Source organism: Galeopterus variegatus, unplaced genomic scaffold (genome assembly GCF_000696425.1).
Source record: "Galeopterus variegatus unplaced genomic scaffold, G_variegatus-3.0.2 Scaffold209, whole genome shotgun sequence".
Lineage (NCBI taxonomy): Eukaryota > Metazoa > Chordata > Mammalia > Dermoptera > Cynocephalidae > Galeopterus > Galeopterus variegatus.
In genome coordinates this window covers 769,778-784,177 of record NW_007726320.1, presented here as the reverse complement: position 1 = coordinate 784,177, position 14,400 = coordinate 769,778, and the positions used below count along the sequence as shown (strand labels likewise).

Here is a 14,400-nt window from a genome sequence, read left to right as displayed (position 1 = left end):
CGGCAGCCTGCGCTCGCCATGAAGCGGCCCAGGCAGCCCAGCGGCTCCGACGGAGAGCCGGAGGGACCCATCGACGTGGGCCACGAGGGCGAGCTGAGGTAGGGGCCGGGATGGGGGGACTCGTGCGCCGAGGCCGAGCGGGGTGGGGAGCGCTCCGACGGGCTCACCGAGCAGGGGATTAGTCCTTGGCGCGGCCTCGGGACAGGCAGGTGTGTCCGCGTGCGGGGGCGTGTGCGGCGTGTGACCTTCCACGTACAAGTGCTTGGGACCCTGTGCGCTCTCGGCCACTTGGGGATGGGGCTGCGGGGATGGCGGTGCAGTTCAGCTCGGGGGTCTGATGGCCAGTTGGTGATCCTCTTTCTGTTGAACTGCCCCGGGGAGGCCAATGGTGAAGAATTTTCCCTGAAGATCTTAGGAAACCCTCATAGACTGTTGGTACCACACCCCCTGTGTGGAATCTGCTGACTATCCAGAATAATCATGCTTTCCCAATTTTACCCTAGTTTGGGTGCAGAATTCATGTAGTCCACAAAAGCTTCACAGGGAAGAAAATCTCTCCTCCCTTGAACAAATTGGACTTTGGAGTTAGGGTTTTGGTGCTGAAGAAAATAATAGCTGACTTGCTCTTGACTTGGTCAGTGCAAGGGCTTAGACTCCAATTCCAGTGCTCTTTCTACTGCACCCTGCTGCCAGTGTCTTTCCGGCCTTGGTAAATATTCTGTACTGCTTCAAACCTGCAGAACAAACTGCACTTGTATAGTTCTGCTACCTCCCAGCTCTGTGAACTCTTTAAGCTTCAGTTTCATCATCTATAAAATGGGTATAAATAATAGAACCGATTTCACAGGAGTACTGGGAAAATCCAGTGAGATCATGTATGTTAAGGACTTAGCATAGACCCGATGCATAGCAAATGCTTCATTACCATCAGGCACACACCATGTGATACCCAGCACCCTAAAGAGCTTCGGGGACTGACTGCGAGTCTTCAGGGTTGGGTCCCAGCACTGAACCTGCTATCAATTCACAATGTGGCCTTGGGCCATTGGTTTCCCTGTCTAAGCCTGTTTCCTTATCAGTAAAATAAAGGAGGACAGGAGGGGGAAAGGAAAGGTCACCTCAACTCTCTTGACTCATCCAAACCTGAGTCTCTAGAACAGAATAGGAGGAGAATTCAGTTAATTCTTCTGGATGTTTTTGAGGGCATTTCATAATTTCAATCCTCTTCAGTTTTCTGAGATCAGGGGATTTTGTCTCAATCACAAATCCTAGTAAAATGTCAACTGCCAATTATTTATAACTTATAATAGGGGGTATGGCAATAGGTATCCCTCCTGCATCCTACACATTAGGTTTGGGGGTATATAAAACAATTTCCTATGCAACATATTAGCCTTTTTTAATTGTTAGCAGAAATGAAACCACTATTTAGAGAAGCAATTCCTGAGCCTATGCCTGCTATGGGCAGAGGATGGGCTCAGCACCATGTGGCAGTGGTGGCGGTGCTTCTTCATGGATTAGAAGCACAAAATTGAGCTAGGCTGATCAGAGCTGGCTTCTGTCCCCCATGAGTTTGCAGCCTGGTCAGTGATCCGCCAGATCACTCAAAGACCATGGACAGAATGGAAAAAGAGACAGACTGTGGGCTGTGAGAGCAACTAAGCAGGGAGAGGCTACTCACAACCGAAGATGGCAAGGAGGGTTTCTTGATGGTGGTGGCATTTGGGCTAAGGCATAAGGGAGCAGTGGGCAGATTTTTCCTGCACAGCATTTTGTCATTTCAGCCTGAGCCCATTTTTAGAGACTGTTCTTAAAGGAGCAGACCCCTCCAAGGAGAGAAAGCAGTTGGACATCTGGCAGACGCTGACTTATAGATGCCTCTTTGTAGCACTCACCAAAGGGCCCTCCCCCCAGCAGACATCAATGCTTCAATTCAGGGAGTGCTGAACCATGCCTGCTGTGGTCCAGACCCTGGGCTGGGCGTTGGGGGGCCCAGATGTATCCTGCTCAGCCACTGACCTCAGGGAACTCTCAGGGAAGAAGAGCTTCACCCACAAAGAAAGCCAGAGAAACAGTAACAAGGGCCACAGGTTTGGGGCAGCCAGCCTCCAGGGTGCAAATCTCCCCAACTCAGAGACATGAGAGTAAAGAGCAGGGTATGTTTGTTCCCTTGTCACTGTGGACACCTGCCTGGTGGTAGTATACTGGCCCATCTGTGGGAATCACCCACAGAGCTCCTAGCTGAACCCAGCCCCCTGGCACATGCTGGGTCCAAACTGAGAATATAGCCTCTCTCCCCTCCCTCTGCAAACATCTAGTGGGCACTTGTCACATGTCAGGCTCTTGATCAGGGTCTCTGGGTCTTGATCAGGGTCATTCCTACATGATTTAAGGCATATGGTGGCCTTTGAAGTCAGATAGACCTGAGTTTGATTCTCATTACCATTTACTTGGGCAAGTGACTTTACTCCTTTTTGAACCTTGGTTTTCTTTCTTACAAAATGGGTATGCTAATACTTGCCTGACAGGTGAGGCTTTGATAAGGTAATGTACATAAAGCACATAGCTCCTTGCTTTGGCACAAGGTAACTTCCAATAAGTGCTGCTGTCTAAGGGGTCACCATTCAGTTGGGGAACACCATGTTCATGAGGCAGCATGGTATAATGAAAAGACTAGAAGTTTGAAGACTGGACTTACTGGGCATAATTCTCAACTCTGAATCTCTGTCATCCCACCTATAAAATGACTATTTTTCCTAAATGTAAAATGGCCCAAATACTACTTAACTCAAAGGCTATTGTGCAATAAATGAGACAAATGGATATGGAAGTGCCGTCTAGAACCAAAAGTACTGGCCATGAGATATACATGATGGGATGATGAACACATGGGGTGCACTGGAAAGAGTACTGGATTAAAAGCCAGTAGACCTGGCTCTAGTTTTGGTTTTTCCTCTGACTTGTTGTGTGGCCTAGGGAAGATCCCCTCCCCTCTCTGAGTTTCCTCATTTTAAAAATGGGCTCAGTGCTCTCTGAGATCCCTTCATTTGGGACATTGTGATTCTATCTTTGGTTGGGACAAAATGTGTGGGGTCATCTGCAAGGGTTCCACAGGGGGAGTTTCCAGGGGAGTGAGCACTGAGGGTGGTCACGACTGGCAGCCAGACCACTTAGAAAGCTGTCCTTCCCCTGCCCCCACTCCCGCCCCAAGACCGCCCCAGAATTCTGGCTAGTGGCCACTAGAGGCCCATGGGGCAGATCTTGGTGGTCAACATATCTTCTCTGGGTCCTTGAAAATGTGCCTTATTTTCAGACTCTCAGATGAGAAGCTCCCACGCCCCCTCCCACTGTCAGGGCCAGATCACAGGCTGGAAGTGAGCTCTGGCTGGGCTCTTGGGAGTTTTCTGGATAAGGGAACTGGAGGGCTATTCAGACAGACAGGAAGTAAAAATTAGGAGGGAAAACAATGCTGAATTTGGAGCCAGAAGACATGGATTCCCATGCTGGCTTTGCTCCTTGGCAGCTGCGTAGGCTGGGCAAGCTGCTTGAGCTCCCTGAGGCTCAGTGTCCTCATCTGTAAAATGGGGCTTTTGTAAAGCTCAAAGTAGGGAAATATATGTAGTGGTGCTAAGAAAACTGTAAAGTGAGGTTTGCCTGTGAGATATAGGGGAGGGGGGATAATACTGCAGAGAAAAACTGACCAGGAGACTGGGAAAAGGGATGGCAGAGCTGGCTTGCCCTGAAATGAGTGCATCAATCTCCAACAGATGGTCCCAGAGGAGGGATCAGGGTGAGAGGCAGTGACGTGTGCAAGGCTAACCCAATACCCTGAGAGGCACTTTATCCAGCCCAAGGGAACAAAGGCTGTGTTTCTTAGTGTACCCTGGCTCTTGAGGCTTGTCCCCAGTGAACCAGTGAAACTTTGTAAATGAGCTGCCCTACAGATCTCCGGATCAGGACATCTAAGCCCTGGACCTAGCTTGCTAGGTACTCCCTCCCAGGAGCATTTACAGGCTTCTTACCAACCCTCCTTGTCCTGATGTTTGGATGGGAGATATCCTTTTCCAGATGTGGCAGGACAAAGCCAGGAGCCTAGCAGTAGGATGTGACAAATGCTATCTGGTCTCTCCTGCAACTTTCTCTCTTTGAGCAGTTGATGAAAATGATCCAACCTCAAAGGCCAAGAAGGTAGTCAGGTGGGCTGGGACCCTCGTGGCGAACTACATATGCTTCCACTTCACTAAGGCCTAGGATGTAGATTTTATGGTGCTCACCTCTCCATTCCCCAGTCATGCCAAAGACAAGGGCTTGTTTCATTCACTATCACAGTCCCAGTACTCAGCAAGTGCTTTTGGAACATGGCAGAGCTCATGATAGTGAATGAAACAGACATGATTTACGGCCTCATGGAGCTTATGGATTTGTTAGAGATATAGACACTAATAAAATAACCAGGGGCCGGCCTGTGGCTCACTCGGGAGAGTGTGGTGCTGATAACACCAAGGCCATGGGTTCGGATCCCATATAGGGATGGCCGGTTTGCTGGGTGAGCGTGGTGCTGACAACACCAAGTCAAGGGTTAAGATCCCCTTACCGGTCATCTTAAAAATAAATAAATAAAAAATAACCATATAAACGTAAAACAACAAACTGGCATAAATGTTGCAAATGCAGAATTCTAGAACAGTATAGAGCAGGGGACACCTAGTGCGAGGGGGATGTCAGAAAGCCTCCCTATGGAGGTGACATTTGAGTTGAGATCTGAAGGATGGCAGAAGTTACTAGGCAAAGGGGCTGGGGCTTGGGGTGGGAGATGGGGTGGACCAGAGAATTGTAGGCTAGGGAAACAGTGTGTGCAACCCCAGGAAGTAGTTTGTGCATTCATAGGCTGGAGCACACAGATCAAGATAGAGTTGAATCTAGGGGGTGACAGGAGCCAGCTGGGCCACCTGCAAGATGGTAGCCTTGATCCTAAAAGCACTGGGAAGCCAATGAGGAGTTTTAAGAGGGTGACAAGATCAAATGTGCATTTAAGTGATCACTTTGCCTGCCTATCATGGGAGATAGGCTTGTAGCCGGTAAAGAGGGTGCGAAGGGATCCAACAAGAAGAGGCTGTGGCAGCCGTCCAAGTGAAAGATGATAGAGGCTTGGCCCTGAGAGGGACCAGGGAGAGGAAGAGGACACACACGAGATATATTTTAGACATGGAAGGGGCAGGTTTTGATGAGGTGGGGTTGGGGACGGAGGAGGAATCAAAGATGGTGCCAGGTTTCCTCCTTGCAGAACTGGAAGCTGGGACGGGGAACCCAGGGGGACGAGGAGCAGGTGTGGGGTGAAGCCAAGCTCATGGGTTCCTGTTCACACGTGTGGCGTTTTGCATCCCAGACTGGCAGGAAAGTCCTCTTGTTGTTTGTCGTTTGTCTCCCCACTGGAGCTGAGCTCCTGGAGGACTGGCCTTTAGCCCCTGCCCTGGGCCTGAATAGGGTCCCAGAAGTGCTGGCAATGCACGATGCCTCAGTGCGACCCAGGGAAGCTCTCCATTCGAAGGGAGCCTCTGGAGGAGAAATACGTGAAGAGGGCGAGCAGTCGGGCTGGAGATTATTTTGGTTACAGTATGGCAGGAAAAGCCCTGGGGCTGAGCCTCTTCTCTGTAATGGGAACTCCTGGGGTGTGAGCAGACATTCATCATCCAGCCGGGGCTGGCTGCGAGGGGAGGCCCAGAGCGGGAGGGAGGCGGAGGAGAGGGAGGACCGGGGCCTTCTGGGAGGCCAGGACACTGTCCCGAGCCTCCGAGAGAGGCCTGGGACCCCCACTACCTGATTTCTCAGAGAATTGCTCTGTTTTCCTCAGAGGTCACTTATGCAATCAATAATTGTCTTCATTTTGACAATTTTTCAACGGGAGGAAAGACGTTCATGTGTTAACACTCTGCTCTTTCCACGCTCCTTCCCGGCGGCTCCCTCTGAAACCCAAGCCGCCCGGCCCGGCCCCGCCGCCGCCGGCCCGTGCCCTCGGCCGCCCCGCCCCCGGGGATCGGGTTGCAGGAGCCCGAGAGGCCGCGCCGCGGTTCGCGGTCCCCCCCCTCCGACGGCCACCGCGGGGACCAAGGGCCGAGGCCAAGCAGGTCGGGCCCAAGAGCCAAGCTCCCCGCCGCCGCTCAGGGTGCATGGGAGGACTTAGCCCGGGAGAGACGGGCCTGGGAGGGAAGGGGAGCGAGAGCAAGCGCCCCCTCCCACGCCCGCCTGCAGCCCTTCCCGGCCTCCAAGGAGGTCAGCCCGGGCCAGCGAGATGGTCCCCCGGCTCTGAAAACCCGGCCTGTCTCTTCCTCTGCAGCCAGATGGCCAGGCCGCTGTCCTCCCCCAGCCCCTCGCAGATGCAAGCCAGGAAGAAACGCAGAGGGGTGAGTGTCCCTCTAAGCCTCTGAGTTGCCCAACACAGGTTCGCCCTGACTCCCCAGGGGCCTGGCCGGGAGAACCCTGGTCAGAAACATCACCCGAAGCTGACTGCCTGGGTTCAAATCCCGCTGTGCCAGTAGCGATCAGGGTGACTTTGGGCAAGCCACTTAACCTCTCTGTGCCTTATTTCCTCATCAGTGTAGCTGGACTCATGACAATACATATCTCAAAGGGCTGTTCTGAAGATTAAGTGAATTAATGTAACCTGCTCTGAACAATATCCAGCACACAATAGCCTGTTATAATCGTCTGTTCCAGCCTCCCTGCTCTATCCTATCTTCTGTTCCTCTCTAAGCCCAGAACTTTCATTTCCTCTCAGTGTGCTGAACTGGGGGAGAGGGACAGAAGGAGGGCACCCCCGCATCCCCGCCACTTGCTGCTGTCCATCTTACCGAGCCTCACTTTCCCCCAGGATGCAGCTGTGCTCATGCACTGGGAGTCCAGACACCTGGGATCTGGCACAGACCAGCCCTGCCACTCACTAACCATAAGCTCTTAGGCAGACCATTTCCTTCCAGCCCTCATTTTCTTTATTTGTAAAATGGGGTTCATAATGTCTGCCCGGCTATCCCTATTCTGCTGCGAGTATTGTGAGGGGAGAATGAGATAGTGTGAATATGAAAGCCTCTGCAGCTGGAGAGAGCAATGCCTAGGACCCCTCAGTCCTCCTCGTGACCCAGCAACTGAAGAGGTAACCTTGGCCCAGCGGGGTCCTCCGGGGTCTGCTCCAGCTCTGTGCTGGTGTCCCCATTCTGATTGGCTGGTGCCCTGCTGTACCAGTGGTTAAACATTTTGAATAATAATCTTACAAACCAAGACAAGCGATCTGAGTTCTACTCTCAGTTCTGCACTTTCTTGCTGTGTGACCTTGAGCAAATCACTGTCCCTTTCTGAGTCTTGGTTTCCTCCTGCATAAAGTAGGAATAGATTTATCTCTCTCACAAAAATATCGTGAGGGAAAATATGAGTCAAAGACTACCAGGTCACATTGGAAACTGTAATGAAGTGCCCGTGTATAACTTATCACTAATTTTTTAGATCATAGAGAAAAGGCGCCGAGACCGCATCAACAGCAGCCTTTCTGAATTGCGGCGCTTGGTCCCCACTGCCTTTGAGAAACAGGTATGTGACATTGCCTATTTTGCTAGAGGAAATACTGTGTGGGTGGCAGTTAAGGTTCATTTCTCATGGCATCTCTTATTGATGGGTAGTGACTGCCTGAGGCACTATGAACATTTACCAATATGTGTCATTGGCCAGGAGATAAGGGGAATAATGGAAATTTATACTTAGTGATGTATCTCAGGTGTTGTGGCTTTATGTCCATCACCCCACTGAAGCAAATCTTTAAAGTGATCCTGAAGGGTAGAGATTATTGTGTCCATGACACAGGTAAGGAAACTGAAGCACAGAGAGGGGAAGTAACTTACACCAGATCGTACAGCTAGTAAATAGCTGAGCAGACTTGGAGCACACAGGGCTGTGTGATTCTAAAGCCCCCCAATCCCTCTGCACTAGCAACATTTCCAGAGCTATTTGAAAATGGAACAGGCTGCTCAGGGAGTGAGCACTCTATCATTGAACAGGTTTGGGTGGGTGGACTACTGTGGGGAGTAGGACCGTTGAACCAGACAGCCTCAAAGATTCTCACCCTATGCTCCATGGCACCGGTCATCTGCCTTCCCTGATGCTGGTGAGAACAAGTTAGTCATTCCACAGATGTTCAGTAAAACCTGGTATCTGCCCTCAGGGAACTCACACGGAGAGCCTGACCCTCAGGTTTCACCTGGGAGGCCAGGTGATCCTGGTGACTTAGGAAACATTTCTCAGGAGAGAGAATAGAGGATGAATAGGTGCTTACGGGGTAAGATGATGAACTAGATCTTGGGTGCATGGAGTCTGAAGGTGGAGTCCCAGTCGAGCTGGTCTAGGAGGCAGGTGGGTATGCACGAGTGGCCTTCTGGTGATGGTGGAGGAAGCCATGGAGGTAGACAAGACCCTCTGGGGAGAGCATGCAGAGCGAGAAGAGAAATGGGCTAGCACCCACTAGGAAACACCACTGTTTTAAGGGACAGGCAGAGCAAGAGGCAAGGGGAAAAGGGAACCCAGAAAAGTGGTGTCACGTAAGTCAAGGGAGGAGGGTTTTGGGAAGCATAGTCTGCAGTGCAATGGACAGGTGGACTGAGACGAGAACCGAAGACAATCATTTAGATTTGAAGATCTTGGCCAAAGCAGAAGCCCAATTGCAGGCAGTGACAGCGAGAGAAAGGCGAGAACATTGAGACAGTGAGTGCTGACGACGATGGCAAGGAGAGTGAGCGGAAGAGGTCAGCTGGAGGCTTCACTCTGTCTTCTGAACACACAGGGCTCTTCCAAGCTGGAGAAAGCCGAGGTCTTGCAGATGACGGTGGATCACTTGAAAATGCTCCATGCCACTGGTGGGACAGGTACCAATGCCATTCTCTCCCAGGAGTTCACATAGCAGATATTTTAGTCTGGGCCCTAGGGGTAGGCTGGTGAGTGGAGTAGATGTGGTCCCTGTCCTCATGGAGCTCACAGCGTCTAGAGGGGCTGAAGCTGACCCAGGAGGAACATTCACTAAGTGTGTCTCTCCTCGTTCAGCATCTCCACTTTCAGTGTCTCCATTTGTCCCAACCGTTTCCTCAACCTGACTCCTTCCAGTCTTAGACATTGGGAGCTTTCTTCTGTAACAGACTGTTCCTACTTGTCGTACCTCCCACCCAGGTCATTAGGGCTAAGGATTAGCCTGAATCAGCTAATTATCCCTGGGATCCCAGTCTGTGACTCCCCTGAACCCAGGGAGGGCCCCGCGTGAGATTTTTAGCCACAGGCACTTCACTGATCTCCCTACCCCCTGGGCTAGCCTTTCGGGCTGTGGTTGTGTCCTTGGCAGTGCTGAGGCGATATGTCATACTCATAGCAGTTCTCGGGATTGAAAGTAGAAAGCAAATGTAACTCATTCTGTTATTTTAAGCTAGTTCATTACAATAAAGTCATGGAACTGTGGCTTTAAAAAGACTTCCAGACAAATGGAAATTTTGTCTATACAAAGCTTCTCTGTGTGTTTGGTGATTTCACAATTAGGAAACTTCAAAAGCTCCACAGACCTTGGCCACAAAGACCCAAGCCCCAAAGATTTAACTTGCTACCCTGGCATAGGACAGTTGCATTTTGGGTGGCACAGCCTGGTGCTTCCCAAGCCTCAGTGGGCAGAAGTATCATCTGGAGGCAGGCAGAGTCATGGGTCACTTCCCAGAGATTCTGAGGCAGTAGGTCTGCATTGGGGTTTAGGAGTTTGCAAGTTTAACAAGCCCACCCAATAACCCTGATGCAGGTGGTCCCTTTGGGAACTTCTGCCAATGGAATGCATCGCTAACAGTGGAGACTTCTGTCTCTAATGAACCAGTGGGGGAGATATTTTCAAATTACACTTATGGTTATCCAATTAAAAGAAAAGTAGAGAGTAATATGTGGGCAGCATTTCACAGTTTTCAAAATGCTTTTGCTTGGGTTGTCTCATTGATTCTCACAAGAGCCTGGAAGGCAAGGGTTGCTGTCATAACCATTTTCTGGCTAAGGGCTAATGGGAAGACAGAATTGTGGTTTACAGTGCAGTCTTTGGGTTTGAATCCTGGCTCTACTACTTACTAGCTTTATAACCCTGGACGAATGATTCAATCCCTCTATGCCTTAGTTTCCTCATCTCTAAAATGGAAATAATGAGAGTGTTTTTTAAAGGTTAAATTAGATAATGTAATTAAGTGCTTAGTAAGGACTCACTAAATGTTAGTTGAGAATAACAGCAAGTATAGGAAGGTGAAGGGATTTGGGATTTGCTCGAAGTCACACAGCTAAGAATACAGCAGAGCCCAGTCTCACCCCCAAGTTGGCCTGACTCCAAACATAGCCTCTTGCAGAGCTGCTCATCTGTCAGGGCGCCAGCCATGAGCCAGGGACCGTAGTCATGAGGCCAGTGCTAGCTGAGGCTGTTCTGTTTGTCTTTGCCCAGCAGGGGTCGAGGGAGGGGCAGGTATGGAGAAGCATGAGGATGTTAACACCTGTGTGAACAGTTCACCTGGTCATCCCTCACTGACGTCAGGCCAAAGAGAGGGTCCCTGGCCTGATTGGCAGCAGCTGAGGACCAGAGTGGGGTTCTCTCTGGGGTCCTCGGATGCCAACATGGGCCAAGCCAGTAATATAAATGATAGCTAACTTTTCATTTATTGAGCATTTTCTGTGCACTGTTTTATTTAATTATACCCTCACAACTCTGTGCAGCAAGTACTGTTATATCCCCATTTTACAGCTAAGGAAATGAGGCTTAGAGACTTGTCCACAGTCAGGCACCTACTTAAGTGGCAGAGCCAGGATTTGAACCCAGCTCTGCCAGCCTCCAAAGACCTCCTGCTTCACTGCTGCTCTGTGCTGCCTTCTCCCAGAGGCCTCCCAGCTCTGATGGCTGCTGTCGCTCCCTCCCCTCCCCACATCTGCCCGTCAGCAGGCAGGGCTGTTCTACACTTCCATGTGCACAGCCTTTTCACGCCTGGCAATGTCTACTTCAATGAAGTTATCTTGGCCACAGTTTCTTCTTTGCATTGATCATGAGTTTTGATGAAAACAATACCTTGCATTTGATAATGCTTCATAATTTAGTGAACTCGTTTGATCCTCACAACCTACTACCCTCCAACCCAGGTAAGGATTTTCATTCTCGAGACTGGGGCTCAGAGAGGTGAGGGGACATGCCCAAGGTCACCCAGGGAGCAAGTGGGGGAGGCGGGTCCAGAGCGCAGACAGCCTGACCCAGGCTCCGTGCTTCTCCCCACACCTGGCATGCCTTCACTGTGCCTCACTTTTCAGGATTCTTTGATGCCCGAGCCCTGGCAGTCGACTTCCGGAGCATTGGTTTTCGGGAGTGCCTCACTGAAGTCATCAGGTACCTGGGGGTCCTGGAAGGGCCCAGCAGCCGTGCGGATCCTGTCCGGATTCGCCTTCTCTCCCACCTCAACAGCTACGCAGCTGAGATGGAGCCTTCGCCTATGCCTGCCAGCCCCCTGGCTTTCCCTGCCTGGCCCTGGTCCTTCTTCCATAGCTGTCCAGGGCTGCCGGCCCTGAACAACCAGCTCTCCATCCTGGGAAGAGTGCCCGGCCCTGTCCTCCCCAGCGCCTCCTCTCCTACTTACCCCATCCCGGCCCTCCACAGAGCCCCTGGCCCCATCCTGCCGGGCAGGAGGAATTTGTTGCCAATTCGAGGGGCATCGTCCATCCGGAGGACCCGCCCCCTGGAGAGGCCAGCTGCCCCTATACCCATGGCTCCCAGCAGCAGGGCTGCCAGAAGCAGCCACCTCGCTCCCCTCCTGCGGTCTTCCTCTCCCACACTCCCTGGTGCTGCGGGGTCCCCTGCTTACGTGGCTGTTCCCGCCCCCAGCCCATCTCCCCCAGGGCTTGCTGGGAGGCCAGCAGGAGCCATGCTCTACCACTCTTGGGTCTCCGAAATCACTGAAATCGGGGCTTTCTGAGCTGGCTCCCACATGCCTCACCCCACCCCTCAACCCGCAGGAGTAGGATGGTTCTTTTTCCAAGAGCTCTAAACATGGCACCGCTTTTTCTGCTTTGCTTCCTGGACCGGCTCCTACATGAAGGCACCTTGTTCACACATCAGAGGCCCTCTCCTCCTTCAGCCCACCTCTGCTCCTCACTGCTCGTCCCTGCGTATTCACCCAGCTCTCCTGCAGCTGTTCTGATCACAGAGGCTTGGTCCTATTGCCCACCTGCACAGATGAATCCTGGGACAGCCCCTAAGAGCTGTGCCCAGACCCCTCTCCTGCCCAGTACACACGGGGCAGCAGGCATGAACCTTGGGCCTGGGAATGAAGCTTTACCCAAAAGGGTGCCAGGACCATGGCCCGAGGCAGGCTGCTTCCGTAGAGAGGTTAGACCCCAGTGAGGAGCAGTGTCTGACTTCCCAGGCCAAGGGGCTGCAACACAGCGTCTGCCTCACTTCTTGGAGATGGTAACTGGGCAGGGGCCACAAAGAGGCCCCCTGGGAACCCCGTCTACCCCTGCCTACCTGCCTCTGGGCCACTCCATCAACAGGACAGAACTGTTCTCCATGACTGCCAAGGCCTGGAGATGGGGGGCTAAGTAGGCCCTGCTCTCACCCTCCCCCCCAGCTGCAGACACTGTCCTCCAGCTGACTAATAGTTCTCTGCACACAGTTGGCCTGACAAGCCCAGCTGGAAGGTTTCTGGGCAGCAGCAAAACTCTGACAGGGTGTCCTCCACACCAGGCCTCGGACAGCTCTCCCAGACAGGAGCCAGGCTTGAATGACAGAGAACTGGCTCCCTGCCTCTGACGGTCACCATCCTCTCAGCGTGCGGTCCTTCCCTGTTGGGTGCACAGTGTAGAGGGGCGATGCCCCACGTGACGGCACCCAGAGAGGAATCCTCTTGGGATTCAGCACCAGACGTCTGTGCTGCCTGGTTTGCATCCGGCTCACAGAGCCCAGACTACTGGAACAGCCAAGAGCTGTCAGGCTGGACAAAAATAACTGCGACGAGGGGCAAGAGGAAGGACACTCAGGGGCAGCTTGGCCCTTCAAGGTCACGCAGTGGGTCAAGAGCCTGAGATCCTGCTCACCCAGGATTCCACACAGCTGGCTCTGCTCAGAGGCCATTTCATTACCCAGCTCCACCCCAGGCCACTTTCCCCCAGCAGAGAGAACAAATGGCCCAGTGACCTCATTCCCAGTGGAACAGCAGGGACTGGACTGACAATCAGCAGGACCAGTGTTGCCATACCAGTTGATGAAATGTAGACACACTTCTGTGCTCATCAGTAAATGTTTGTTACCCCCGAGTGTCCCCCACCACCCAGCATTTCCTCCCAGAACCCCTATGATCTGGGTAATGCCTGGCAGACCCCCGGCTGTGAGGTCCTTGAGCTGGCAGTTTATTGGCACTCATTCCACACTGGCTATTAAATACTTCAGGTGTCACCCCTAGGAAGATTCACCCATTCCCACCCTTTGATAGAACCATTCTCCCCAGAGCCTGCATTGAAGAGACTCCATGGGCTCAAAAGTGCAGTGTGCAAAGACCCTTGGGGAAAAGGGCCCTTTCAGAGAAGTGGGTAAGAGGACAAAGATCATTTGAGTGACCCAGAAAGCTCTTGAAAAGGCAAAGTCCTCAAGGAGTGATGAAGAGGTAAGTAGTTCTTTCACTCCTTAGCATGAGCTGGTTGGGAGGACACATTGCTGTCGTCCAGGGCCCGTCGGAGCTCTGAGCTCTGCAGCAGCGAGGAGCGAGGGCATTGTTTCAGAGAGTGGGCACTGGCGGGGAGTGCGCCTGACAGTCACACAGTCTCCCAGGAATGGGGTGAGGGGAACAGAGGAGGTGACAGAAGGCAAAGACCAACCTCACTTTTCTTACGAAGGGGCACACTCAGGACAGGAAGAACAGTTCCTCCTCCTCCTCGCCCATTGCTCCCAGGATAGCAGATCAGTGCTGGAGTTCTGCAGTTTGGCAGCTTCCTAGCCTGAGGGTCCAAAGTTCACTCATAGCGGGGCTGTGGGAAATGCATTTTCCATACTGCAGGTACCCAACTCCAGAGGAATCTGTGAACACCGTTGAAATGAGTGCAAATGGCCCAACACTTTCAGCATCTTAGTGATCTTAGGTTCATTCTCCCTGAGCGACTGGGCGAAAAGTGACTGTGTGATTTGTTTCTGTGGCTGAGGACTTGAATCTGTTTCTGTTCCCAAGCCTTCCTGGTAGCCCCAACTCCTGCCCTATTGCAGCGGTTGTTGCAAACATTCAATAAAGATATTTTAGTTCTTCTGGAAACATCCAATAGATTCTACTTCTTAAATATCTCTGGAGTCTGTCCACTTCTGTTTGAACCCACAGCCACTACCCTGGTCTG

The 14,400-nt window shown here is 52.0% G+C and overlaps 1 protein-coding gene across 1 annotated transcript; it reads left to right on the top strand.

Annotated features, from left to right (window-relative positions):
- Positions 1–14: 14 nt before the first annotated feature.
- On the top strand, positions 15–13,333 carry HEYL (hes-related family bHLH transcription factor with YRPW motif-like). Its single transcript, XM_008565863.1, has 5 exons — positions 15–98; positions 6,335–6,401; positions 7,495–7,578; positions 8,822–8,903; positions 11,338–13,333. The coding sequence occupies exons 1-5, from the start codon at positions 19–21 to the stop codon at positions 11,994–11,996; spliced, it is 972 nt and encodes a 323-aa protein (XP_008564085.1). The 5' UTR covers positions 15–18; the 3' UTR covers positions 11,997–13,333.
- Positions 13,334–14,400: the final 1,067 nt, after the last annotated feature.

What these genes read in the sequence shown, in the direction of transcription:
- HEYL (XM_008565863.1), top strand. Translation starts at nt 19, where the DNA reads ATGAAGCGGCCCAGGCAGCCCAGCGGCTCCGACGGAGAGCCGGAGGGA. An exon ending in GGCCACGAGGGCGAGCTGAG is followed by an intron (nt 99 to 6,334) that starts GTAGGGGCCGGG and finishes CTTCCTCTGCAG; the next exon opens with CCAGATGGCCAGGCCGCTGT. An exon ending in CCATGCCACTGGTGGGACAG is followed by an intron (nt 8,904 to 11,337) that starts GTACCAATGCCA and finishes CTCACTTTTCAG; the next exon opens with GATTCTTTGATGCCCGAGCC.